General features: G+C 45.9%; 1 protein-coding gene across 1 annotated transcript in view; it reads right to left on the bottom strand.

Annotated features, from left to right (window-relative positions):
- ASZ1 (ankyrin repeat, SAM and basic leucine zipper domain containing 1) overlaps window positions 1-27,989 on the bottom strand; it is a gene marked incomplete at its 3' end in the record, with an annotated part of 757,393 nt that overhangs the window by 705,661 nt on the left and 23,743 nt on the right. The window contains exon 2 of the mRNA XM_082255308.1: window positions 14,877-14,976. Within this exon, the coding sequence (XP_082111434.1) occupies window positions 14,877-14,976 (100 nt within the window). The remainder of the gene's footprint in view (window positions 1-14,876; window positions 14,977-27,989) is intronic.

Below are 27,989 nucleotides of genomic sequence, written 5' to 3'. Positions count from 1 at the left end.
GTGCGATCCGATCCTGTGCGAACTGTCAGATCGCACTGCGATATGCGATCAAACTGGGGGTGTCATTAACATTTCATTGACACCCCCTGCGTATCGCATATGGCAGTGTGAACTGCCAGATGTGCGTTTGCGATGTGGGAACAGGCTGCAAATTCGCAGCCTTCCCGCATTGCACAAGTGTGACCCGGCACTAACTGGTAGACCCAAGACCCTACCAATAAATAAAAACTAGCCGTTTTATTTTATTCTATTTATACAGTGGAACTACTGCAAATGACCCCCACCTCGGGGGGACTACCCCACACATGCCTTCCCAATAACCCCTGTTGATATCCGACTCATATATATATATATATATATATATATATATATATATATATATATATATATATATATATATATTGCTGTACCAATTCATCACCATATGGTATAATACATATAATTTTTACGTATACTCTATTTTTTGTCTGATCACTCTCTATGAAATGTATATAAGGCAATTTAAAATTAGCCTGAAAATGATGATATATGGTCTGCAGACAAAGGACCCCAAGCCTGCTCTCCTCTTTATTTGCACACCCGGCACAGGGGACCCTGGTAATTTACAATCCGGGGGCTACAGGAGAGGATAAAGGATGATGTCCTTTATAAACGATCCCCCCGCGGGATCTCTTCTCCATTCCTGTGTCGGCGGCCGCTACCTCTATATCCCCTGAAACCTGACAAGATGCGCGCGCCGCTACGTCATTCGCATACCCGGAAGTCGGAAGGTGCCACGTCAATACGCACATCTGCGCATGTGCGGGGGATATAAAAGGCCGGGAATTATAACAGGGCACCACTTCCCCTCTAGCAGAGGGACTGAGAGGACGCCCGGACCTGCCGCTCTGAAGTACTACCTGTGGAGACCCTTGCCCATTGTAACAGTGAGTAAACCACAATGCTATTATATGCATTGATGGTTTCCTTTATACCAAATCACATGAACATCTACTTCTCTATGTTCACTGTTAGAACAAATAGGACAAAAGCTGGACAGAGACCCTCTAGTGGACTACTCTGGTACTACATCTGCAGCAATATATTGTAAGTAACCAAAAGACATACAATAAAGCAAGCCAGCCCTAACACAGGGCATACACATGTATTAAGGGTCCTTTGACCCCAACAAATCCTAACGCATGTTCTTGTTTAAATTAGAATAAATTGGACCAAGATTAGGTTTGCCTCCCTACTGGCGGTTTAAAGTATTATACAGACAGTAAGTACCTTCAAGCTATACATAATTGTAAGACACAAATCATTTCCACTTATCATCATATACTTGTCCACTTACATACTATCATATATTATATACTCCAGCGACAGTGTCCAACCTTTAATTCCTGTGTGGAAATATAAGGACCAGAAGCAAGGTTCCAAGAGCAGACCTCCCTTTTACCAAGTATGTAAATTATTGTGCGAGCAATTAATAATTTTCTATTGGAAGCACAATACTTACTAATTAATTCATTCATCTACTAGGTCTACAGATATGGTGGAAAAATTTCCTTGATAAAGGCAGCACGCCGAAACGCGTAGGAATCCAGGATCTCTCTCCCTACAGATTCCACGCCACCAGAAGCGTGGACAGATAGAGAGACATACCACTGTCACCATATCACCATGTCACCATTTCTCTTCTGACTCACTATCACTCATGGGTCTATAACCCACACACCTTATGGTTGTTGTTGTATATTTATGTTGTAAACCTCTTTTCAATAAATTGTATAAACACAAATCCTGTTGCATTAGCCCAAAACGTCCCAACTTACCTGGCTTGGGGCACCAACTTCTCTCCAAACTATTCTCTGGGATGACGGCTAAACCTACTTCAAAGGTTTTGGGAATCGTACCCGTACACTAGTTAAACCCGGATGGAAAACTCATACATGACCTCACAGACCCCAAAACCTATACTCATAACATATTTTCTTTCCATGCCATACAGCAAGGCATAGAAACTATTGTGCAATCACTCACTTGTCCAGCAATTGTCAGAAATAGGAGTAGAGAAGGAATGAGCACATTTAACCTTCAGCCCTACATGGACCTGGAAATTATACATACAGAAAAGAAGGATACAATGGAGGATTTGGTAGGCACAGAGTGGGACTCCCTGATGCAGGGGATACAGAGCAGGTTCCAGGAAAAAGAACAACTAGATTCGGATATCACGGCATTATTCTCCAACCTCAAGAAACATCTGGAGAGAAAATCAGCCTTACACTGGCACATACATGCTTTTGATAGATATATCAAAGAAAACATTAATCCAGCAGGCTTACGCACTCAAATATTGCCCACCCTGGATAACGTCACTGTACAGAAGAAGGAATAGGAAAATAAGCTCAATGAGTGCTCACGAAACCTCATGAAACTCCTTCAGGAAGGAATACCTGAGACAAATTAAAACCTTGGACGACGAAATAAAATCAATCTACGAACAACTTTCCCCTCTCAAAACAGCAACCCTGTACAGTGAACAGGAGAATAAAAAAAACATCTAGAAGAATATAGTAAGGAGATTCTCCAAAAGAAAATAAATATTGGCGTGACAAAAAAGCATTTACGCAAGGCAGGGCCTACAAATGGTCCAATGTAACCAGACAAAATAGAAACAAAAACAGATTCCCCAGGAGCACATATTACCAATCATCGGACTCATCTTCCTACAACTCGGGTACAGAGGCCAACAGAGGCAGAGGAAGAACTTTCAATCAAAAAACCAACCAACAGGACCAACCAAGGAACCAGGATAGAAGGGAATGGGCAACCACAAATGAGCAAGGAGAAATCTGTACCCAAGAACTTGGGGCAACAGAAACATCAGCATCCAATAGACTGACCACTTACCACCAGATCTCTTTACAAGATCACAAAGGAAAAAAGATGAAGACCCAAAACAAAAAGGGTGTTTTTTTAGGCAAAGAAAAGAACAAAACTCAGACCAGGACACAACCCAACCAGGAACCTCAGGAATCGAGAACAGAGGAACTAAATATCATCAATCTTTCCTCCCAAAACCTGACATTGGAACAAAGAGAAGTCCTCTCCCTAGGACTTTCCTTTTGCCCAAACCAGAGTACAGACAAATTTGAGGCTGTCAAAGACATCAATTTGTTTGCACGGAATCTGTTACTTAAAGTGATGTATAACAAAAAACCTACAACCACTGAACCACCAACAGCACTTACTGCTGCAGAATTCCAGGCTATCAGGGATCTAAATTAACCATTAGAAGAAGGAGGACTCAACGATATGGAAGAATCTGATTCCTCCTCAGACAGTGAGGAAGAAAGTACGGAAGAAACCACAATTAACTTCCGGAAAAAAAAAAAAAAAAATCACACAAATTCCCACCCCTCAACACTAACCCAACAATTGCCTTGATCGTTAGGCAAACTACCAAGGACATCAAAATCTGCGTAGAAGGACTAAATCCACAAACTTGAGTAAGGAACAAAAAAAAAAAAGCCTTGATGGAACTAAAAGAGAATGACAGATCATAATAAAACCCTCAGACAAAGGGGGTAATGTAGTAGTCATGGACAGCGAACACTACAAACAAATTTGTCTAAGGATACTTGGAAACTAAAAAAAAAAAAATGCTATAAACCCATTTCGCCCCTCATGGTTGGAACTTTCAATAAGGAATTTTACAAAACTGGTGGATCATGCATATTATGAAAAAACCACATCACAAACTTTATGGGAATTCATTAGAACCAAGCATCCCAGAACCCCCACTTTCTACTCCTTGCCCAAGGTACACAAAAATCCAACGGATCCCCCTGGGCGACCAATAATTTCAGGTAACGGAAATATTACCGAAAAAATTAGCCAAGTCATAGACGCCTACCTCAGACCTCATGTCACACAATTGGCATCCCACACTAAGGATACGGTTCACCTATTACAGATCTTGGAAGGCCTAAACATGCCAAAGGATGCCATCTTGGTTACATCGATGTAGAGTCTCTCTACAACATTCCCCACTCCAAAGGACTTAGAGCAGAGGAAAAAACCTTGAATCAACAGAGCAAGTATGAGAAGAAATTTAATGATTTAATTTTAAGTATGCTCGACTTTATACTGAATCATAACACTTTCTCATTCTGCGGTACCCATTATTTGCAAGTATGTGGGGTTGCTATGGGCACTAGTTGCGCACCCTCATACGCAAATATATATTTGGGAGAATGGGAACAGGAATTCCTGACATCAGAATTTTTTTTGGGAATGCTATATATCAGAATGTGAAAAATATTGTTTGTTTTTTTTCTTCAAAATTGTCGCTCGTTTCTTTCAAAAATTAAAATCGCACAGGTAATCAAAAACCACCAAAACAAAGCTCTATTTTTGGGGAAAAAAAGGGACATAAATTTCATTTGGGTACAGCATCGCACGACAGTGCAATTGTCGGTTAAAGTAACGCAGTGCCGAAATGCAAAATATGGCCTGGTCAGGAAGGTGGTAAAATCTTCCAGTCTTAAAGTGGATAAAAATTCGCTCATTGAGAGTACCTCATGCACACGCCCTGGAGTGGGAGGGACTCCACCTAATTGTACTGAATCCATGAGTCTTTGTTCATCGTTCATATATAAAGCATGTGTTTAGACATGCTCTTCAGGCTCTGAAGAAGAGGCGCTGCCTCGAAACGCGTAAGCCTACACAGCTTCAGGGGACGATTCAAACACGATCTTGTTGCTGAGGATTTTATATCTATTTGATGTGCTTTTTATCAAGAAACTCGTTTGTATTTTTAATCTATTATTTTAATAAACCTGTCTAATAACCCGTACACACGTGCAGATTATCTGAAGACTTTTGTCTGTAGACTTACCAAAACCATATAATATGAGGTCAAACCTAAACACTTTCAATTTGTATGCAATCCGGCAGGCCCTTGCACTACATAGAAAAGGTAAATCTGAAGACAAAAGTCTTCAGATAATCTGCACGTGTGTACGGGGCATAAGAGATAACGCACTAGGCCGGTGCGCCCTTGTGTTTGTTGTTGCTTAAACAGAATGGCCAGTGCCGACAACTGGCCTTTAATTGTGGTCAGCGCAAGACGCTGATCCACACCAGTTTGCAGGAAAGCCAACACCCTCGCCACCGAAAAGGAGCGGGGATGTAACCCCTGCAACTCACACCAGGCGAAATAAGCCTTCCAGGTACGATAATAAATCTTACCAGAGGAGGCCTTCCTGGCCTTGAGCAAGGTAGGAATAACCACCGACGAGAGACCATTGTCTCTCAAGACCTGGCTTTCAACAGCCACGCCGTCAAAGCCAGAGACTGTAAAGCAGGATGGAAGATCGCCCCTTGAGACAGAAGATCGTCCCAAAGCGGAAGCCGCCAGGGGGGCTCGACCACCATTTGCATGATGTCCGCGTACCAAGACAGACGCGGCCACTAACCTCGGTTCCGAGACCAACCTGTGGAGGAACCTGGAAAACAACTGAATCGGAGGAAATGCGTAAATCAGGCGATACCGGTGCCAGGGCACCACTGACGCGTCTGCCTGAGGGTCGCGCGTGCGAGCCACGAATCTTTCCACCTTGTTGAGCCCAAGAAGCGAACAGATCCACATCCGGGGATTCCCACCGCGCACACAGCATCTGAAACACTTCCGGGTGTAGTGACCATTCCCCTTGGTCCAGGGTCTGGCGACTCAGATAGTCCGCCTGCCAGTTCTCCACACCTGGAATGTGAACCGCCAAAATCGCCGGGACCTGGCTCTCGGCCCAGGAGAGAATCTTGGCCACTACCAAGACTGGCGCAGTCAGTCCGGGGCCACTACAATCACCAACCTGCAAAGGAACCTGGACAACAACTGAATCGGGGGGGGGGGCATAAAACAGGCGCTACGGATTCCAAGGCACTACCAACGCATCCGAGGCATCTGCCAGAGGGTCGCGTGTTATTGCCACGAACCTTCCCACCTTGTTGTTTAGACGAGATGCAAACAAATCGACGTCTGGGGATCCCCATCGCGCACAAAGCATCTGAAACACCTCCGGGTGTAGGGACCATTCCCAGTGGTCCAGGGTCTGACAGCTCAGATAGTCCGCCTGCCAGTTCTCCACACCTGGAATGTGAACCGCCGAAATCGCCGGGACCTGGCTCTCGGCCCAGGAGAGAATCTTGGCCACTTCTTTGGCCGCCTGGGCACTCCTGGTGCCCCCTTGGTGATTGATGTAGGCCACCGCCACCACGTTGTCCGTCTGAGCACGCACTGGGCAGCCCTGAAGCCAAGCCAACCAACGGAGCAAACCGAGCCGGATTGCCCGCATTTCCAAGACATTGATTGGCAGGGAGGATTCCTCCTCCAACCAAGTGCCCTGGGCACACAACTTGCCCAGAACTCCACCCCAGCCCAACAAGCTGGCCTCTGTGGTAACCACAGTCCATAGCAACGGCCGGAAGGACTTGCCTCCCGTCAGAGCCGGAGACTGGAGCCACCACAAGAGATCCAATCTCACTCTGGGGCTCAAGGAAATCGTCCTTTCCAGGGGACTTAGGACGTCTGTCCCACCGGACCAGAATCTCCGCTTGAAGAAATCTCGTGTGAAACTGTGGAAATGGGATTGCCTCGAAAGCCGATACCATCAGGCCCAGGGACCGCATGCAGGTCCGAAGAGAGGAGAGCTCGTTGTCCCCGAGGGACCGGACCTCGTCCTGCAGGATCCGGAGCTTGTCCTCCGGAAGAAAGACCTTCGCCTGGGCGGAGTCCAGAATCATCCCCAGGTTGGGGAGACGAACTGAAGGCGACAAAGTCGACTTATGAAAATTGATGGTCCACCCGAAATCCTGGAGCGTCTGGACCGTGATCGCCAGATCGCGCAGCAGGGTGGCACTTGAACTCGACCTAAAAAGGAGATCATCCAGATAACCGAGGATTGCAATTCCCTGCACCCTTAACAGGGCTAGAACAGGAGCCAACACCTTGGTGAATACGCTTGGAGCCGAAGCGAGGCCGAAAGGCAACGCCACGAACTGATAATGCTCCTCCGCGATTGCCAAGCAGAGCTACCTCTGGTGACCCTCGTAGGGATGTATAGATATGCATCCTTGAGATCGATGGAGGCCAGGAAGTCCCCTGGACTCAGGGATGCCACCACTGACCAGAGGGACTCCATCCGGAACTTCTGAACCCGCACAAAGCGGTTCAGGAACTTCAAGTCCAAAATCGAACGCACTTTGCCCTCCTTTCTGGGCACTGTGAACAGATTGGAGTAAAAACCCCGAAACCGCTCCCGACGTGGAACCGGGATGACCACTTCTTGGGCGAGTGCGCCCTGAACCGTCCGGGGCGAGACCGAAACGCGATCTTGTACCCTGAACTAATGAGTTCTTGAACCCACCTGTCCCGAACTTTGGACAGCCAGGGTTCTGGAAAACAACGCAGACGTCCCCCCCCCACCCCAGAGACGGGCGAGGGCGTCCCTTCAGGACGAAGTGGACTGGGCCGCTGTGCCAGCGTTGCCACCCTTGGACTTACCCGCCCAAGGCTTCTTCTGACTACCAGAGGCCTTGAAGGACTTGCCTTCATCCTGTGTCTTAAAGGCACGAAAGGACCCCTGATTAGGCTTAAAGGAGGGACCCCGCTTGGCGCGGGACGATTTTCCCCTGGGGTAAAAGAGTGCTCACCCCCAGTGAGCCCTTTGATCAGTTCATTCAGAGAGTCCACAAAAAGACGACTTCCCACAAAAGGGATGTCAGTCAACGTCTTCTCTGAAGACTGGTCGGCCGATCAACTCTTCAACAAGTAATATGGCGGATAGCGGCCGCCGACAGACGTGCGACTAATGGGGCCTCGTCACACAGGTACACGACGGCCTGGCCCATTTAATCCACCATCTCCAGCGCAGCAGAAGAGGTGGATTCAGCAATGAGAGTGCGCTTAAGCGTCTTTGCCCACTCAACCACAGCCTGACAGACCATGACCGAAGCGAACACGGGCTTCAGCAAGGACCCCGCCACCAGATAGAAGTGGCGGGAAAGTGTCTCCACCGCCTATTTGCCGGGTCTTTAAACACCAGGGAATCCTCCACGGGCATTAAAGTTGCTTTATTTAACCTGGACACAGTGTGGTCCACCTTAGGAGCCGCAGTCCAGCGAGAATCCACCGGATCCGCAAAGGGATAACGGTACTGAAATCTCTTGGGCACCACAAAATTATTTGTAAATTAAGTTGCGCTAAAATATGATCGATGGAGATATAAAGTCCATAAAGTCCCAACAATAAATGAAGATGTAATCCAGGACCAGACTCCCTTAAGGGTATATGCTTACCAGATTGAGGTAAGATAAAAGCGGATGCTCTATGTAAATCTTGTCACCTTGATAGTAGATCCAGGCCCACGTGAGCGGTAAACTCAATGGTCATTGGATCATGGAAAAAAAGTAAAATACGCAATAGCGTAAAACCCAACAACTAAATTGATTAAACACCACGGTGTTGCTTAAAGGATGAATTCCGTGTGAAATAAACCTCCATCAATAGTCACTAATGAAAGTGAGCTGATATGTAAACATAAAAGGGAAAGTAATTGAGTGATAAATACCCCTTACCAAATAGAGATAAGGGTTAATGCAAACAAAACAATTATAATGTGTTCCAGCTGAAGTTGCCTCTTACCAAACGACAGTAAATAAATAGCCCAAGTGAGGAAGGCAATGTTGGGAAGATTGAGTGTTGAACCACCACCAACTAGATTAGCCTCTTACCATGTGAGAGTAAAAACAAGTATGTGCAAATCACAATCCAATGGGACACCCGGATTCAATACCAAGAAACACCAGTAGGGGTCGCCTCTTACCAGATCAAATATTCAGCCAGGCCTGTATGGTAATCAATGATTCGGGGACCCGACCCTGGACTTGAACAACTAGTCCTCAGATGTATCCAGAGGTGTTCCAAATGTTCACCAACAAAAAGGAAAAGAGGCTCCCATAGCGTAAAACCATTTAAAAATGTATTCAAGTAAAAACAGGAAAACTTACAAGAGACCAGGATGGAATGAGCAATGTATGCAGCCGCCGACCGGACGGCTTCGCTCGCCCGCACTCTCTGGTCGCAATCCGATGACGTCAGTACGCCGTGCCCTGACGACGTTTCGTCACAGATGACGTTTTCAAAGGTGCGGACGGCGTACTGACCCCATCTATTTATGCGGGGAGGTGAGCCAAAACCGGAAGTAGGTGAGGATCATCCCGCCATCTTAAGTGGGGGAAACCGGAACCGGAATGATAATCCACACGCTACCCGGAGATTAACACCACTAAACATTGTACATAAAACAACGTTAATTGTTTGAAAAAACCCCGCAAGCCAGTTATAATTAATACTGTACTTGTAACAGCAATCAATTATCAAATAAAAAATGATCATAACCTCCTAGGAAGGGTCAATCATAACGCCATCTAGTGGATATAAATCAGTGTTACAGAATTAAAAACATAATAGTCACACCAGGACAGCACCATTAATTAACCATCACAATGAGATAGAAGGTTGTAAATGGAAAAAATTAATGATATTAACAAAAAAGGTTGATTCAATTCTTGAGAATTAATATAGCAAACCCAAATGGCTATTGATTATATGGGCCAGACCCACATGGCTACCAATTAAATAAACCAGACCCCATATAGTGCTAATGAGGTCCTATAGGTGTTAACACATATATGCCGGTTGCATGTAATTAGTGCTGTCCTGTTGCGATAACAATGGAACAATATACTTGGTCGAAAATAAGTATAAAAAAAGGAAAATATTATAAATAAAATGGAAACCTGATTAAGCTGGATATATTAGGCATTGTCTATAAACGCGTTTGTTTCAATGTCGACATTGAGTCCAAACGGTACGTAAGTTTTGACCCGGTGAATCCAGGTCATCTCTAGCTTTGAGATGCCTCTAACTAGGGGTTCACCCCTCCAATGAGGTACAAATTTATCTATCCCAAGGAATAAAGTATTCCTGGGATTTTTGTCATGGACAAGGGCATCGTGTTACACCGAGTGTTTAGGGAAACCCTTGAGTATATTTGATATGTGTTTGTTGAGTCTTACTTGTAACGGTCTTTTCGTTCGTTCTATATATTGAAGCCCGCATGGGCACTGGAGCAAATAAACAATGCCAGTGCTCATGCAGGAAATGAATGGCCTTATAGCATGGACTCTGCCTGTACCAGTAGATGCAAATTCTTTGACTGTTCTACATTTATTAGAACTGAAAGAACAGACACGGCATCTGTTGCATTTGTAAAATCCAGTTAGCTGGCTTAAAAAAGTGGGTTTGGGAGCTGGTGGTTCTAAAACATTAGGTGCCACTTTGTCTCTCAAAGTAGGAGCCCCTTTGAATACCACACGTGGTCTATCAGGTAGAGTACTGCCCAAGACTGGGTCGTTGCCAAGAATATGCCAGTGGCGACTGACTATATTTTTTATACTCATATGTTGGGTTGAAAAGGGGGTAACAAAAAGGTAAATTATATGAAGAGTCTTTATTATCAACTTTAGACACATTGTTCAATAGTTGCGTTCTATCCAATCTACTGACCTCCAAAAGTGTTGCATCGAGAAATTTTTCACTGTAACCCTTATCAAGAAACCTCTCAGTGAGAATACGAGCCTGAGTTTGGAACTCCTGAAAATCACTACAATTACGCCTAATACGAAGGTATTGGCCTTTGGGTATAGACCTTAGCCATGGTGCGTAATGGCAATTATCGACAGGAATATATGAATTCCTGTCGGTTGTTTTGAAATATGTACATGTGGAAAATTGTCCATCCTTGATGCTTATGGTGAGATCAAGGAAATTAATAGTAGACTGGCTACACGCATAATTTAGCTGGATACCCCGATCATTGGAATTCAAATAGTCCAAAAAAGATATCAAATCACTGTGGTGGCCATCCCAGAGGAGGAGCACGTCATCTATGTACCTAGCCAAGAGCAGTATTTGCGGCCTGCGGTGGGCATAGATGACGTCGTCCTCCCACTGGGCCATAAACAAGTTGGCAAGTGACGGGGCATATTTAGCTTAATCGGGTTTCCATTTTATTTATAATATTTTCCTTTTTATATACTTATTTTCGACCAAGTATATTGTTCCATTGTTATCGCAACAGGACAGCACTAATTACATGATGCAACCGGCATATATGTGTTAACACCTATAGGACCTCATTAGCACTATATGGGGTCTGGTTTATTTAATTGGTAACCATGTGGGTCTGGCCCATATAATCAATAGCCATTTGGGTTTGCTATATTAACTCTCAAGAATTGAATCAACCTTTTTTGTTAATATCATTAATTTTTTCCATTTACAACCTTCTATCTCATTGTGATGGTTAATTAATGGTGCTGTCCTGATGTGACTATTATGTTTTTAATTCTGTAACACTGATTTATATCCACTAGATGGCGTTATGATTGACCCTTCCTAGGAGGTTATGATCATTCTTTATTTGATAATTGATTGCTGTTACAAGTACAGTATTAATTATAACTGGCTTGCGGGGTTTTTTCAAACAATTAACGTTGTTTTATGTACAATGTTTAGTGGTGTTAATCTCCGGGTAGCGTGTGGATTATCATTCCGGTTCCGGTTTCCCCCACTTCAGATGGCGAGATGATCCTCACCTACTTCCGGTTTTGGCTCACCTCCCCGCATAAATAGATGGCGTCAGTACGCCGTCCGCACCTTTGAAAACGTCATCTGTGACGAAACGTCGTCAGGGCACGGCGTACTGACGTCATCGGATTGCGACCAGAGAGTGCGGGCGAGCGAAGCCGTCCGGCCGGCGGCTGCATACATTGCTCATTCCATCCTGGTCTCTTGTAAGTTTTCCTGTTTTTACTTGAATACATTTTTAAATGGTTTTACGCTATGGGAGCCTCTTTTCCTTTTTGTTGGTGAACATTTGGAACACCTCTGGATACATCTGAGGACTAGTTGTTCAAGTCCAGGGTCGGGTCCCCGAATCATTGATTACCATACAGGCCTGGCTGAATATTTGATCTGGTAAGAGGCGACCCCTACTGGTGTTTCTTGGTATTGAATCCGGGTGTCACATTGGATTGTGATTTGCACATACTTGTTTTTACTCTCACATGGTAAGAGGCTAATCTAGTTGGTGGTGGTTCAACACTCAATCTTCCCAACATTGCCTCCCTCACTTGGGCTATTTATTTACTGTCGTTTGGTAAGAGGCAACTTCAGCTGGAACACATTATAATGGTTTTGTTTGCATTAACCCTTATCTCTATTTGGTAAGGGGTATTTATCACTCAATTACTTTCCCTTTTATGTTTACATATCAGCTCACTTTCATTAGTGACTATTGGTGGAGGTTTATTTCACACGGAATTCATCCTTTAAGCAACACCGTGGTGTTTAATCAATTTAGTTGTTGGGTTTTACGCTATTGCGTATTTTACTTTTTTTCCATGATCCAATGACCATTGAGTTTACCGCTCACGTGGGCCTGGATCTACTATCAAGGTGACAAGATTTACATAGAGCATCCGCTTTTATCTTACCTCAATCTGGTAAGCATATACCCTTAAGGGAGTCTGGTCCTGGATTACATCTTCATTTATTGTTGGGACTTTATGGACTTTATATCTCCATCGATCATATTTTAGCGCAACTTAATTTAGAAATATTCATTAGGGTGTGGTCACACTGGAAGTTGCTGCGGTTTAATTTGCTTCCTTTAGCGCGGTTAATCCCCCTATACATACCACAAAATTATGTTTGATACGGCGCCATTGGTCATTCAGTTTCGTGAAACTCCTCGGGACAAGGAAAAACCTAACCCGCCTTTTGGGCCTTGCGGGTCCCAAAGGAAGACCGCTTACCCGACAGGTGGGGCTCATCATCCAAATTCAACGTTTCCTTAACAGAGCTGATAAGTACGTCCACCGCAGCGCGGTCCCGCGCTGACCCTGAGGACGAATCCTCCTCCACAACCGACAGAGGACTGAGACCCCTCAGGGGGGACATTGTCCGCGGCAACCAAATCTGGCTCTGAATCAGAAGACTGATCAGAATCAGAAGACTGATTCTGATAGGCCTTTTCTTAGAAGCCCGGTCAGACATCAGCAAATCCACTTTTGACGCTAAAGTCACAAGTGCTGCAGTTAGCGAGACTATGGCAGAGGATTTAGGAGTACCTGAACCCTCCACCAGATATGGGGGAAATTTGCTATCCTGGGACTCCATAATAGCAATATCAATTTAAATTACGCTGGCCCTTTAAATCGGCGATTCCCGCGGTCCCACCGCAAACCTGCACCGCAAATGGAGCCCTTGTCCCTTGCTACAGGAATCTGTAAAAACGAGTGCTAGCAGGAATCCAGGCCAGAGAAAACAGTAAAAAGCCCCCCACAGTGTGTTATACTTGCCCGCGCTGCTGAGGATCTGAAGGGAAGAAGGAGGAAGTGACCTCACGCCCCTAGAGGTAAAGCCAGCCCTGAGCCACAAGAAAATGGTTGCCAATAGAAGTCAATGGAGCGAAGCCCTAGAAAAATGGCCGCTGCCCACAAAGGACATCATGCCCACACTAAAGATGGCGCCGAATCGGCGCCAAAAGGATGACAGAAAATGGCTGCTGCCCACACTATGAGGCCGAACAGCCTGCCCACACCCCAAATGGCGGCCGCGCAGTTTAGCGCCAATTGTGGCCCCAAAACACCATGCACTGGCCCCCACAGAGTACCACAAGCCCCCCCAGGGACGTAGGAGACCACCCCGCACCCCCCCCCCCCACACACACACACTGCGGTTAAACCATGGCGGCGCCCCCGAAGGGACCGGGAAGGGACACACAGGAACCGTACCTACAACCATGAGGGGGACATCACAGAACCTATACTGAAATGTCATCCCCAAAACAGAGGGCCCACAAACACACCCAAAAAACATGGTCAAAGACAGAGGGGTAGTAGGATACTCACCAGTCCAGCGAATGTGGGCACCGCTCTGCGACAGGAAACCTCCGACCCTGAGTGGGGGTGCCGTCAGCCGAAAGGGACACTGGCAACACATGGGCGTCCCGCGGATGAGACATCCCAGCGAAGATAGCAACTTCGCAGGCTTATCCCCGAAGTCAGGGACATTGTCGTTTGCGAGGCCTGGGTGTACCAATAACCTGCTAACGCTTGATGACAGGCGGGGAGTAGGTAAGGCTCTAGAATAACCAGTGCGAGTCCCAGCTCTGCAAACACTGTAGTCTTCTAAAGTCCGACTAAGCGAAGGAGAAAATAAAAAGCTATCTTTAAAAGAAAAAATACTTTTTCAGAGAAAGAAACATAAAAAGAAAAAAGCTGGAGACCCAAGCCACAGCCAGGGAAAGCCAACCTACTCCTAAGCTAGGCAGCAGAAAACTGAATTGGGAATGAAGCTAGCTGGGGTATTGACCAGAGGGACAGCCCCCTGTAGGCGTGTCTATACAAAGGTTTTGTGATTATTCTAACAAAATCTTCTGCCTAGCTTACTCCTGTGGAGAAGGCCAATACCCAGACGTGCAGATTGAATGAGTGGGCGGCGACTGTCAGAGGACGCAAGAGAAAAGTCAATTTTGTACAGAAGAGGAGCCTGTACAACTATGCATGACTGGGTAAAGCTGGAATGCTAGAAAATACCTGAGCAAAAATGAAACAGACATGTTAGGATTTCTGTACAACGCAAATCATTGGAAGTGTTACATATTCCTTTTCATGCATGCATTGTGTGCATGTGCATAGATGTTTTGACAAAACTCGATTGAACCAAACAGAAAACTGCAGTAGTTCATTGATCTCACCTGAATCTAAGAGTTCTTTAACTAACTTCACATTTCCAACAGCAAGAGCATTCTTTAATAAATCTTCATTGCTTTCAGGCAACAAATGCTTGTTTATTTGCTATGGATACACAAAAAGGAAAAAAAGAAAAAAATTATTTTTATGGCAAGGTCACAAGAACATAGTTACATAGTTAGTCTGGTTGAAAAAAAGACAAGTCCATCTAGTTCAACCAAAAGAAAAAAAAAAAAAAAAAAACCATAAACCATACAATCCCATATACACAATCCTATACCCACAGTTGATCCAGGGAAAGTCAAAAAACCCCAGCAAAGCATGATTCAATTTGCTCCAGCAGGAGAAGAAATTCCTTCCTGATCCCACAAGAGGCAATCTGATATTCACTAGACCAACTCTACCATAAAATGTTAGTACCCAGGTATATGGATGAACATTTAGGAAAGAATCCAGGCCTTTTTTAAAGCAATCTACTGAGCTGGTCAGAACCACCACTGGAGGGAGTCTATACCACAATTTTTACAGCTCTTACTATGAAGAAACCTTTCCGTATTTGGAGATGAAATCTCTTTTCCTCTAGAGTCTACACATTAAGAGGTGCCCCCTTGTCCTTTGTGATGACCCTAAAGTGAATAATTTAACACCAAGTTCACTATATGGACCACTTATGCATTTGTGCATGTTAATATCCCCCCTTAATCTCCTTTTCTCAAGAGAGAATACATTTACATTTTTAATATATCCCCCTAGCAGAGCTCCTCCATGCCTCTTACCAGCCTCTTGCCCTTCTCTGCACACTCTCTAGTTCCCCCAATATCTTTTTTGAGAATCGGTGCCTACAACTGATCCGTTTATTCCAGATGAGTTCTTACTAAGGATTTGTACAGGGGCAAAATGAACACTCTCTCTCTGCAGTCCATACCTCGCTTAATAAAAAAAAAATAAAAAAAAGAAGACTGCTTGCTTTGGAAACTGCAGCTTGGCATTGCATGCCATCATTAGACTTCTGATTTACCAAAACCCCCAGACTGTGCTTCACCATTGATTCCCCCAGTTGTACTCCCCCTAGTATGTATGATGCATGCATATTCTTAGCCCCCAAGTGCATAACTTTACATTTATCAACATTAACCACTTAAGCCCCGGAGGATTTGGCTGCTCAAAGATCAGGGCCTATTTTGCGATTCGGCACTGCATGATTTTAACGGACAATTGCGCGGTCGTGCGATGCTGTACCCAAATGAAATTGATGTCCTTTTTTTCCCACAAACAGGGCTTTTGCGCTATAATCAAAAAAGAGCGTCAATTTTGAAAAAAACAATATTTTTCACATTTATATGAAATTCCCAAAAAAAAAAAAAATTTTAAAAAATCTAAATTTTAACATTTTAGGCCAATTTGTTTTCTGCTACATATTTTTGGTAAAAAAAAAAAAAAAGCGTATTTTGATTGGTTTGCGCAAAAGTTATTGCGTTTACTAAGGGAAAGATTTATGTCATTTTTATTGTTTTTTTTTTAACTAGTAATGGCGGCGATCTGCGGTTTTTTTTTTTTTTGCGGGACTGCTGACATTGCGGCGGACAAATCAGACCCTTGACTTACATTTTTGACACTTTTGGGGGTACCAGTGACATTACTACAGTAAACAGTGCTATACATATGCACTGTTACTGTAAAAATGACACTGAAAGGGAAGGGGTTAACTTTATTAGTGATCAAGGGGTTGTGTCCCTAGGGGCATGCTTCTGTCAAGGGGCGTGGCTTTTGATGTAACCACAGAGACATACGATCCTACATAGCAGGATCGTATGATCTCTGCAGTTACACCAGGGAGAACGACAAGCGGCTTTGATTACATCAGCCGCCTGCCTTTCTCTCTCTCCAGCGGGAGATCAGAGGCGCCGGCCACTCGTGCGGGGATCCCAGTGAACGAGCGGGGGCGCGCCTCCGGCGGTGCGTGCTCCCCCCTATTGGCTCACGGGCGAGTGACGTACCGGTGGCGGACCGCTGCAGTATATGTACTTGCGGCGGTCGGCAAGTGGTTAAACATAATTTGCCAGTGTCACAAAATTAACAGTGCATTGAGGTCAGGTTGTAAATTGGAGACATCCTGTAAGGAAGGTATTCCACTGCATAGCTTGGTGTCATCTGAAAAGCCTGAAATGGTACTTTTAACCCAGACCCTATATAATTTTTAAAGATATTAAAAAGTAAGGGTCCCAACAACGATCCTTGGGGTACAACACTGATAACCTTAGACCATTCAGAGTAAGAGTTATTACCCACTGAATTCTATCTTTTAGCCAGTTTTCTATCCATTTACAAATGGATCTTTTCAAGCCTGTCAAATTTACCTTACACATTAGTTGTGTGTGGGGAACTATGTGAAACGCTTTTGTCACTAAAAACAGTGTACAGATATTTAATTGTTCACGATATTGGTGTCACTGGTGACGCTAGATAGCGTTGGTGTCAGTCCCAGATAGGATCAAGGGGAACCCGCCATATATTACCATATAAAGTTTTAACCCCCTGATCAACCCCAGTTATGTTCACTTACTGTCAACGTGTCATTAGTACAGTGTACAGATCTTTTTTCTCATCACTATTCATGTCACGGGTGACGCCAGTTAGCACCAATCCCAGACAGCGTCAGATTCCCTGCCACATATTCACTAATACATTTTAACCCTTTCATTACCAGTAAAACTAACACACTATACACATCCATTACTAGTATAGGCTGAATGGATCAATATCTTTGATCAGAACTATACTAGCTGCTCCAATAGCATAGGGTTCCCAAAAATGCAGCGTTAGCAGGATCAGCCCCAACACCTGCCAGCATCTGCGTCTAGCCCCTTCGACCTCCCTCAAACGAAGTCCAGGGTCAGTAGATCACTGTCACTCTCTTCCGATACACAGCACACAAAACTGCAGCGCTGGAGTCAGGCCTGATCTCTGCTAGCGTTTGCAGTTAAATTTGTAGCGGTTCAAACAGTCCCTGACAACCAGGTGCTTTACCTGTGAAATACTTTATTTATTGGCAAAAATGTCAAAAGTAGGAGGTTGCTGCCAAGGTCAGGTGTTCCCGATCCCCGTTCCATAGGTGCTACAATCACATGATTCTCATATGCAGCAGAGTGCCAGTACTAGTGCTGCTCTACTTTATGGTGAACTGGCGAGTACCAGTGGCATGTGTTTGTTTTTCTTGGTTTCCTTTTTATTTGTATTTTCCCCTTTTTTTTCTTTTATGGATGTTATTTTAAAATATTTCTGGATTTTGTGGGATTATGCTCTTTAAATGTTATTATATGGAATGGTCATGCATTAGCCTGAAATCAAACACAGGTGATTTGAGGTGCGGTCTCTTTGAACTTACACTTTAAATAGCAGGTGTTTTTGCCATATCGATGTTGTGAACAAGCATGGTATGTTCCTGTAAAAACGCATCAACTTGTCCCTTGTCTGCCTGACCTGGCGATGAATAAAGAAATTTAACAAGCACCATTTCAGCTGTGGTGTGTGGCCATATTTCTTTCTGGTATCCTCGTGTTCTACGATGGTGAGTCGTGGCAAGCATCTTCAACGATGCGCTGAATTTTTCCTTTTGGCCTAAAACGGTGTGTGCATCTTTGTTGGACTTTGGCTACTCACATTGGCACCAGCTCAGCTAAGGACACTAATATATATACATATACATACATACACACACACATACACACCTGCTCTCTGCATTACAATATGTATGATATTCAGACGACGCGGGACACCAGTCGGATTTTCAGACAGCCTACTGCTAGATAGGCTCGGTTAAATTGCATTTCCGTAACCTGGAAAAGTCAATGAGCAAGGAAATCAGCTTATTGGGATTCCAGCACGCTGTCCGAATACGTGGCTTTGGAGAGAATTCCTAGGGGTTTACTTATAAAGAAATTCTCCACTTTTGAACTTTAGAATGAGGATTTAAAGAAATAAAAAAAAATGGGGACATTGTCGACATGTTCCATTGCCCTTATGAATATCATTACTACATCTAAAAACGAATGATCAAAAAGCTACAAAAACGAGATTTCAGTGCTCCAGGAGGACATTATCCAAGTCAGCAAACTCAGTCGTGTTCTGTAGTGGCTTAAACTATTGAATAAAGATTTAACAGATTGGAGAAGGATATCATAGAAACCAAGAAAGAAAATGCTGAGAGAAACTGGACTATGATACAGACTCAATCAATGTGTGGAAACCTAGGCGTGTGACATGTTTGCCATTCACATCTGGCAAACATGTCAGTTTTTCAGATACTGAGGCAGAATAAATGGAAGAATCCATGGTTACATCTGACTCAGATCACAAGTCTGCTCCGCTACCAGGATTCAGGACGTCATGATGGTGCTAGTACACTTACACCCCCACCAAAAAAAAAACAAATGGAAACCCCACCAAAAAAAAAAAATAAATAAAAAATTGATTTTTGTCTTACCGTAAAATCCTTTATGCTCCTCTCTTCAGGAGTAGGACTAGGTGGAAACCCTTTTAGTTACACCCCTGGGGCAGTCCCAGAGGGTATACCATCACTTCCTGCTATAGGACTTCAGTTTGTAACAAGCAGTGTCAGAAGAACATATAAAAAACACAACCCAACAGAGGGGCGGGTGATGTGGCCATCAGTGAACGTCCAGAGAAAACCTCTGAGAAAAAGGATTTTACCGCAAGACAAAATCCAATTTTCTCTTTTGTTCACTGATGGACACAGCTCTATGTCTTCAGATCATTGGGATGTCCCAAAGCAGTGTCAATATAGAAAGAGTAGGAAGAGAAAAAAAAAAAAAAAAAAAAACACAGCAATACGCAGACTTCCCAACAAGGCTAAACATAGCCAACCAGGTAAAAACAGGAGGAGCTCAACTAGTAACAGGAGCTCACCACCAGGAAAAAAAAAATTCCACCTTTAAGAAGCTGAAGACTCTGCAACCGCAGCCTGCAAAACTTTGTGACAAATGCTGCATCAGAAAATGAAGTACATCCACCTTATAAAAAAACTTTGTGACTGTGTGAATAGACGACCACGTAACCGTCTTGCATACCTAAACCGCTGACGCCTGATTACGGAAGGCCCAGGAGGCATTAAGCGCCCTTGTAGAATGTGCTTTAACAGGGAAAGGAGGAACCTGACCCTTAATGGACAAGGCCTGCACCACCATTTTCCTGATCCCACTTGGAAAGGGTTGCAGTAGACGCGGCCTGTCCCTTAAGAGGTCCATCAGTAAGAACAAAGAATCGGATATTCAAATCTGTTCAGTCACCGCCAGGTACACCTGAATTGCCCTTACCACATCCAAGGAATGGAAGGCAATTTCTTTAGGATATTTCGGCTTAGGACATAGGGACGTTAACACAATATCCTCATACAAATGAAACCCCAAAACCACCTTAGGAAGGAACGCCTGACAGGGTTGCAACACCACTTTGTCCCCATCACCAGGTAAGGTGTCCGACACCCGATGTGCGGAAGTAATAGCTACTAAGAAAGCCACCTTCTGCGACAGTGAGCAGAGGAAGTTCTCAAATATTTTCCAAGGGAGGCTTTTGAAGCACCGACAGTACCAAATTGAGATCCCACTGAGGTACCAGGGATTGCACCGGAGAAGCCAGATGGCGAACTCCCTGTACAAAAGTGTAAACCAATGACTTCACAGCCAACGGCCTTTGGAAAAATATAGCCAAGGAGGAAATATGGCCCTAGATGGTGCCCAAAGCCAAACTATCTACACCCATACACCCAATTTTAGAAACTCCAACAGGCGAGACCCAGAAAAGGAGTGGGGAGAACCCCCCCCCCAGGACTCACACCAAGTAACGTACGCCTTCCAAACGCAATGATAGACCTTCCTTCCTAGAAGTAGTAGTAGATTTCCTAGCTTTTAACAATGTGGGAATCCCCGACTCAGACAGCCCTCTGTCCTTCAGCACCTAGCTTTCAATAGCCAGACAGTTAAAAGTCATCGACTGTAAAGCAGGATGGAAGATTGGTCCCTGAGAGAGATCTTCCCTGAGCGGACGTTTCCGAAGGATGTCTACCAGCCTTATCAGGCCTGCGTACCAAGACCGGCGAGGCCAGTCTGGTGCCACCAGAATGACTGGAATCCCTTCTACCTCCATTCTACGTAAAACCCGTGACGGAAGTTGTATTGGAGGAAAGGCGTAAATCAGACACTAAAGACCCCAAGGGGCCACCTGCAGCATCGGCCAAAGGATCCCAAGACCTTAAGACAAACCTCAGCACCTTCCTACTGAGAGGGGAAGCCAGTAGGTCCACATCAGGAGTCCCCCACCGAAGACACTTGATGAAATACCTCCGGGTGAAGACATATCTCCCGGATCCAACGTCTACCGACTGAGATAGTCCGCCTGCCAATTCTCTACTCCTAGAATGTGCACAGCAGAGGGGGCCGGAACATATAGTTCGGCCCAGCTCAAGATACCGGCCACTTCCCGGGATGCCAGGGCACTCTTTATGCCCTCTTGATTGACATCTGCCACAGCCGTAGCATTGTCCAATCGTCTGCAGGGACGACCTGTGCGGATACAGTCAGTCAGTCTATTGGGACAAAGTCTGATCACCCAAATTTCCAGGATGTTGATCGGCAACCTGGACTCCTCCCGAGTCCAGACACCTCCGAACCGAACACACTACCAAGACACCTCCCCACCCAGACAGACTGGCATTTGTGGTGATTACAGTCCAATACAGGGGAAGAAAGGATTTTCGCCGAAGTAGGGCCGGGAAGCAGAGCCACCATAGAAAAAAAGACTCCCTTGAACCCCGACTCAACAGGATCAGAGATTGTCCAATGACAGGGGATCCTTGTTCCATTTGGTCAGAATCTCCCTTTGCAAAGGTCTGGTGTGGAACTGCGCAAATGAAACCGATTTGAAGATGGATACCAGACCCAGTACTTGCATGCAAGTCCTGGAGTGATGACCGATTGTTGGACAACAGGAGTCGAACCACATCCTGTAGCTTCAGAAGTTTAGTCTGAGGAAGAAATACCCGGGCAGACACCAAGTCCAGCTTGGTGGAGGGAGTCAGTATTTCTGAAAATTTAGTGTTCGCCCAAACTTCTGTAGAGTTCGCACAGTAATGTTCAAGTCGGCTTCTAGAGCCGAGGAAGACCCTGCACGCAGAAGAATATCATCCAGGTAACCAAGTACCGCAATCCCCTTCTGCCGTAGCAAGGCCAGAACTGGGGTCAAAACCTTTGTAAACACCCGAGGCGCTGAGGCAAGACCAAAAGGTAACGCCACAAATTGATAGTGCTCCTCGCCCACAGAAAAACGAAAAACACGCTGATGCCCGACATATTGGAATATGAAGGTAAGCGTCCTTGAGAGCGATAGAAGCCAGAAGATCTCCTTGATGAAGGAAAGCTACTACCGTGTAGATTGTCTCCATCTGAAAATTCTGAAGCCACACACAAGTGGTTGAGAGCCTTGAGATCCAAGATCGGGCGAACCTTGCCTTCCCGGGAACTGTAAACAGGTTTAAATAAAAACCTTGAAATCGTTCCGACTCTGGAACCGGCACAATAACTCCTTGTGCCAACAGCTCCTGCACTGCTCAGTAGAGGCCCTGTAGTCGCTCATGAGTCAGGCGTGAATTGGAAAGAAAGAATCTTGCCGGAGGCAAGGCCCGAAAGTCGATCTTGTAACCGAACCAACTCGTGGGCCCATTTGTTTTGAATGAGCAAGATCCACAGATCCGGAAAAAGAAGAAGACATCCCCCCCACTCCAGATGCGGGTGAGGGCGCCCCTTCAGGCTGGTGAAGGCTTGTCTGCGGTACCAGAACTGCCTGCTTTGGACTTACCATTCCAGAGTCTCTGAGCCTCCCACAAAGTTACGGGTGGATCTCGAACCCCTTTCCTGCGATCCAGGTGGACGAAAAGCCCGCTTGTGAGCAGAGAAGACCACGTTTACGACCAGGTTCTTTGCCCTTAGCAACCTGTGGAAGTAATGTACTCTTACCTCCCATAAGACCCTTAAAGAGCTCTTCCATAGAGGCACCGAACAAATGGTCACCTACAAAAGGAAGATGAGTCAGCACCTTTTCAGAAGCCTGGTCGGTTGACCAGTACTTCAACCATATCATGCCCTGAAAGATCACCGCTGTCACAGATACCCTGCCGGCCAAGGGGGCCACATCCAAGGATGCATCACAAATATACAGTAACCCTGGATCAACTGATCTGCCAGCTCAGGAGGGTGTTGACTCCCTTCCAGATCCTGGTGTAAAATCTGTGCCTATTCTGGTAAGGTCTGAGATTTCAAGATAATAGCAAACACCGGTCTCAAAATTGAACCAGCCACGGTGAAACGGTACCGGACCAGAGCCTCAGCTCTCTTGTCTACGGGGTCCTTAAAAAAGGACAGAGGACCCTTCACCGGCAAAAGTGTGGCCTTATTTAGTCTGTATACCTGACAGTCCGACGGTGGAACCGTTTTTTCAGAAGACACTCCTCCAAGGGATATCTCCTAGCGAAATGCTTAGGTATGTCAATCATGCTTTTCAGGGAACCCCACTGACTAGTGAATCTTGTCAAAATAGGTAGGAAAGGGAAACACCTTAGTCACCTTGGAGGATTTGCGGGTGCCAAACTGCACCGGCGTCGCCGAGCATCAGCCGAGTCCTCCAACACTGACAATTAGGAACTTAACCAGTGCTTTTTCATGCATGGCTGTGGAGGATGGCGACTCATCCTCACAATTAGAGCACTCAGCATGCGTAGAGACCCAGTGGGCTGACTTTCGTCCGCGGCGGCTAGATTCACCTCAGAATCTGAGGAAGCAGAGGATACATGTAAAGGCGGGGGACGCTTCTTGCTAGGCCTCCTTTGCAGGTCTGCTGTCATGGCCGCTAGGGCAGGCTAAGACCCAGAGGGTACTGCAGCTTCCAGGAGTGGATCAGGTGGTGATACGCGCTCCAGAGGCTCCATGGTCAATAGAAGGGTCAATCTGAGCGGCGCCGTGCAAAAAAAAAAAAAAAAAATACAGGAGACGGACACCCCCACCCCGCTGGAGCACCACAAGAATAAGCGTACCCGCAGCGCAGAATATAGCAGAAGGATAGTGTACCCCCAGAGACTCACCACCCAAGCTGAAGAGCGCCAAACAGTCTGCCACACTGCGATGGAAAGAGAAAGAGGCTGCGCCAACCTGACACTAGAGAGCACATCACCACACGAAAATGGCCACCATTATTCCCTATAGGGGAAACCAAAAACATGGCTGCCGGACTACACAAACATGGCTGCCGAAGCCGGGAATACAGAATCCACGGCAAAATGGCAGCATCACGTGGTGCCGCACCCCACGGGGAAGGAAGAGAAGGAAGAGAAGAAAAAATAAATAAATAAAACACAGAACCCAGGAGGGACCCCCCCCCCCCAAAAAAAGGGATGCCGAAAGCGGCGCCCACCCACTACTCTCCGGCCCAACAGCAGACACCCCTACCCAAATGCACCCATGCCCCCCCAAAAGGGCCGGGGGGGATGGACAGGACAGAGGGCACCTACGCAGGGGGAACCCCACTGTGGAGAAGGGGGGAAAGGCATGAGGGGGGGGGGCTACCATCCCCAGGGAGGTCCTAACTCCTGACTAGGCAGAAAAAAAAAACTGAAGTCCTATAATTACAGGGGCGTAACCAAAAGTTTTCCGCATAGTCCTACTCCTGGAGAGAGCAGAATAAAGCCCATTGGTCTGAAGACATGGAGCTGTGTCCGTCAGTGAACGAAAGAGAAAAAAAGAAGATTTTAATACATGTTGGCTTACTGAAAAAGCACATCCATGTACAGTATAGTATGCAATCAATACTTGATTGGGGTTCCTTTTGCATGAATTACTGCATCAATGCGGCAATCAGCCTGTGGCACTGTTGAGGTTATGGAAACCCAAGGTTCTTTGATAGTGGCTTTCAGCTCATCTGCATTGTTGGGTTTGGCGTCTCATCTTCCTCTTGACAATACCCCACAGATTCTCTATGGGGTTTAGGTCAAGCAAGCTTTCTGGCCAATCAAGCACAGCGATACCATGATCATTAAACCAGGTTTTGATACTTTTGGTAGTGTGGGCAGGTGCCAAATCCTGCTGGAAAATGAAATCTGCATCTCCATAAAGCTGGTGAGCAGAGGGAAACAAAGTGCTCTAGAATTTCCTAATACAGAGCTGCGCTGAACTTGGGATAAAGCACAGTGGGCCAACACCAGCAGAGGACATGGCTCCCCAAATTATCATGGACTATGGAAAAATAGGATTTTTGTACTTACCGTAAAATCCTTTTCTCCGAGTTCACTGAGAGAGATATAGCTCTCCATAATTCAGAACCACAGGGTTCTATTGGCCCCTACAGCAGTAGGACACTAGGCAGAAAAAAGACTTGGCTATGCCTATAGGTAGTATACACCCCCCCATCCCCCCCTCTGCTACTGGCCTTCAGTTTAATACCAAGCAGTGTCAGAACAGACCCTCTATACAGCAGCCTACAAAACCTTGCAGCCAAAAGAAGGATCCGCACATGCCAACACATCCACTCCATCCAGTAAAAATTTAGTGAAAGTGTGCACCGATGACCAAGTGGCTGCCTATAAAACCTGCGCAACTGACGTCTGATGACGAAAGGCCCAAGAAGCACTAAGCACCTGAGAAGAGCGTACCGTTACAGGGAAAGGAGGAACCTGACCTTCCTCCGTGGCTGCCAGATATACCCAGATATACCCAAATCGCCAGAACCACATCCAGGGCATGCAACGCAGATTCCTTAGGATGTTTGGGCCAGGACACAGAAGGCAACACCACTTATCTTTGTGGACCACCAGATGGGGAGGGGGGTAAAACAAGATAATGGCCGCCAGCTCCGGCACCCTGCGAGCAGAGGTGATAGCCACCCAAAAGGCCACCTTCTGGGGCCGCGTTAGCAGGGGAAATCCCCCGAATATTTTCAAAGGGAGGCTTCTGAAGAAACAAAAGCACCAAGATCAAATCCCACAGCGGTAGATGAGACCACATTAGTGGAGTCAGGTGTCAAACCCCTTGGGGGAAAAAAAAAAAAAATATGCACCAATGAGTGCATGGCTAGAAAGACTACCACCAAGGCCGACACCTGGCCCTTGATGATACTCAAGGCCAACTTCTGCTCAACAACTCGTTGGAAGGAAGGTCATCTGAACCACTGAAAAAGAACAAGGGTGAACACCGATCAACTCACACCACAAAATGTACACTTTCCACGTACGATGGTAGACCTTCCTAGGAAGACTTCTTAGCCTTCAGCAGTGTCGGAATCACTGACCCAGGCAAACCTTCAGCACCTGGATTTTAAACAGGAAGGACCACATGCTGGACAGCAATAGATGAATCGCAGCATGCAACTTCTGGAGTTTGTCCAGAGGTAGGAACACTGGCTAGAGTTTAATCCAGAGTCAGACCCAGATAATCCAATTTTCTAAATGGAATCAGAGCAGACTTCTGGTAATTTCGAAGCCAACCAAACTCCTTCAGGGTCTGTATAGTGATCTCCACGTCATCCATCAAAGCAGCAGAGGACTCCGCTCGCAAGAGGAGGTCGTCCAGGTAGCCCAGTGCCGCAATCCCCCGCTGAACACTTTTGTGAAGACCCGAGGAGCGGAGGCGAGACCAAAAGGGTAATGCCACGAACTGATAGCCCTTGTCTCCCACCAAAAAAAAAAAAAACACACGGATGAAGCGCTGGTGTCAGGCACATACTGGAATGTGCAAGTAAGCATCCTTGATGTCGATAGAGGCAAGAAAGTCCCCCAGATGTAGGGATGCCACCACCATGCAAATGGACTATTCTGAATTTCTGCACTAACACAAAAGTTTAGGGCCTTAAGGTCCAGAATCCAACGTACCTTGCCCCCTTCTTCGGGACTGTGAACAGGTTAGGATAAAAACATTGAAACTGTTCTGATACCAGAACAAATCACACCCTAAAGCAACAGGTCTTGCAATGCCCCAAAAAAGAGCTTTCAATCGGTCCAGGGACAGATGCACATTGGAAGGAAAGAGCCTTTCCAGAGGACAAGTACGAAACTCTTGAACCCAGACAGCATCACTTTGTGGACCCATTTATCATTTACCAAGGAGGTCCACGGGTCCAGGAAACCAGTGAAGACGTCCCCCCACTCCAGGCATGGGTGCGGGCGCATCTTCATGCTGAAGGAGCCTTGTTCACGGGTCTAGAGAATCCCCCTCTCAGCTTGCCAGACCAGGGCCGTTTGGAACCGCCCGACGACGACGACTTGAAATATTTTGAACCCCTCGTCAGTGGACCATGAGGGAAGAGGAAAAAAAAAAAAAAACACGTTGTGAGCCGAGAAAGATGGGCCCCATCTGCAATTAGGTTCTTTTCCCTTTACAGACTGTAGAAGAAAATGTACTTTTCCCCCCATGAGACTCTAAATCCAGGGTAGACCCAAACAGGCGATCTCCTTGAAAGATTAAAACAGTCAGAGCTTTCTTAGAAGTCTGGTCCGCAGACCAACACTTAAGCCAAAATGCATGCCTAAGCACCACTGTCGAAACAGATAGCTTAGAAAATCAGGGGAGCCGTATCCAAAGAGGCATCACAGACAAACTGCAGCCCCAGGACCAACTGGTCTGCCAACTCAGCAAAAGGGGGAATCTGCTCACCCTCTAGGTCACGGTGCAAAAATTTAGCCCACCCAGTGTGTGCGACACCAGGACAATGGCCAGGACTGGCCTCAGCGCTGAACCAACAATAGTGAACATATTGCAGGACACAGACTCCAACCTTCCTGTCACCTGTCCACTCCACTTCTTGAGAAGTGACCGTTCAAAAAAGGTGTACCTCAGCAAAGCGTTTAGGAACAAGGAGCGTTTTTGGACGCTCCCAATTTTATAGACAAACTTGTTAAAATAGGAGGATAAGGAAACACTTTTGCTGCGCGAATCAACTTGAGGGTGCCAAACCGAACAGGCACCTCCGCTGCAGTCTCAGCTGCATCCTCCCATTTTTAAAAGTCTCCCGCAAAGATGTTAGTGCATCAACTAGCGCCTTCTCATGCACAGCTACAGGTGTGG

The sequence above is a fragment of the Pelophylax lessonae genome, assembly GCF_965119305.1.
Source record: "Pelophylax lessonae genome assembly, chromosome: 4".
In the NCBI taxonomy this organism is placed as follows: Eukaryota; Metazoa; Chordata; class Amphibia; order Anura; family Ranidae; genus Pelophylax; species Pelophylax lessonae.
Note: the sequence above shows the minus strand (reverse complement) of the source record. Positions and strands in the feature narration are given on the sequence as shown.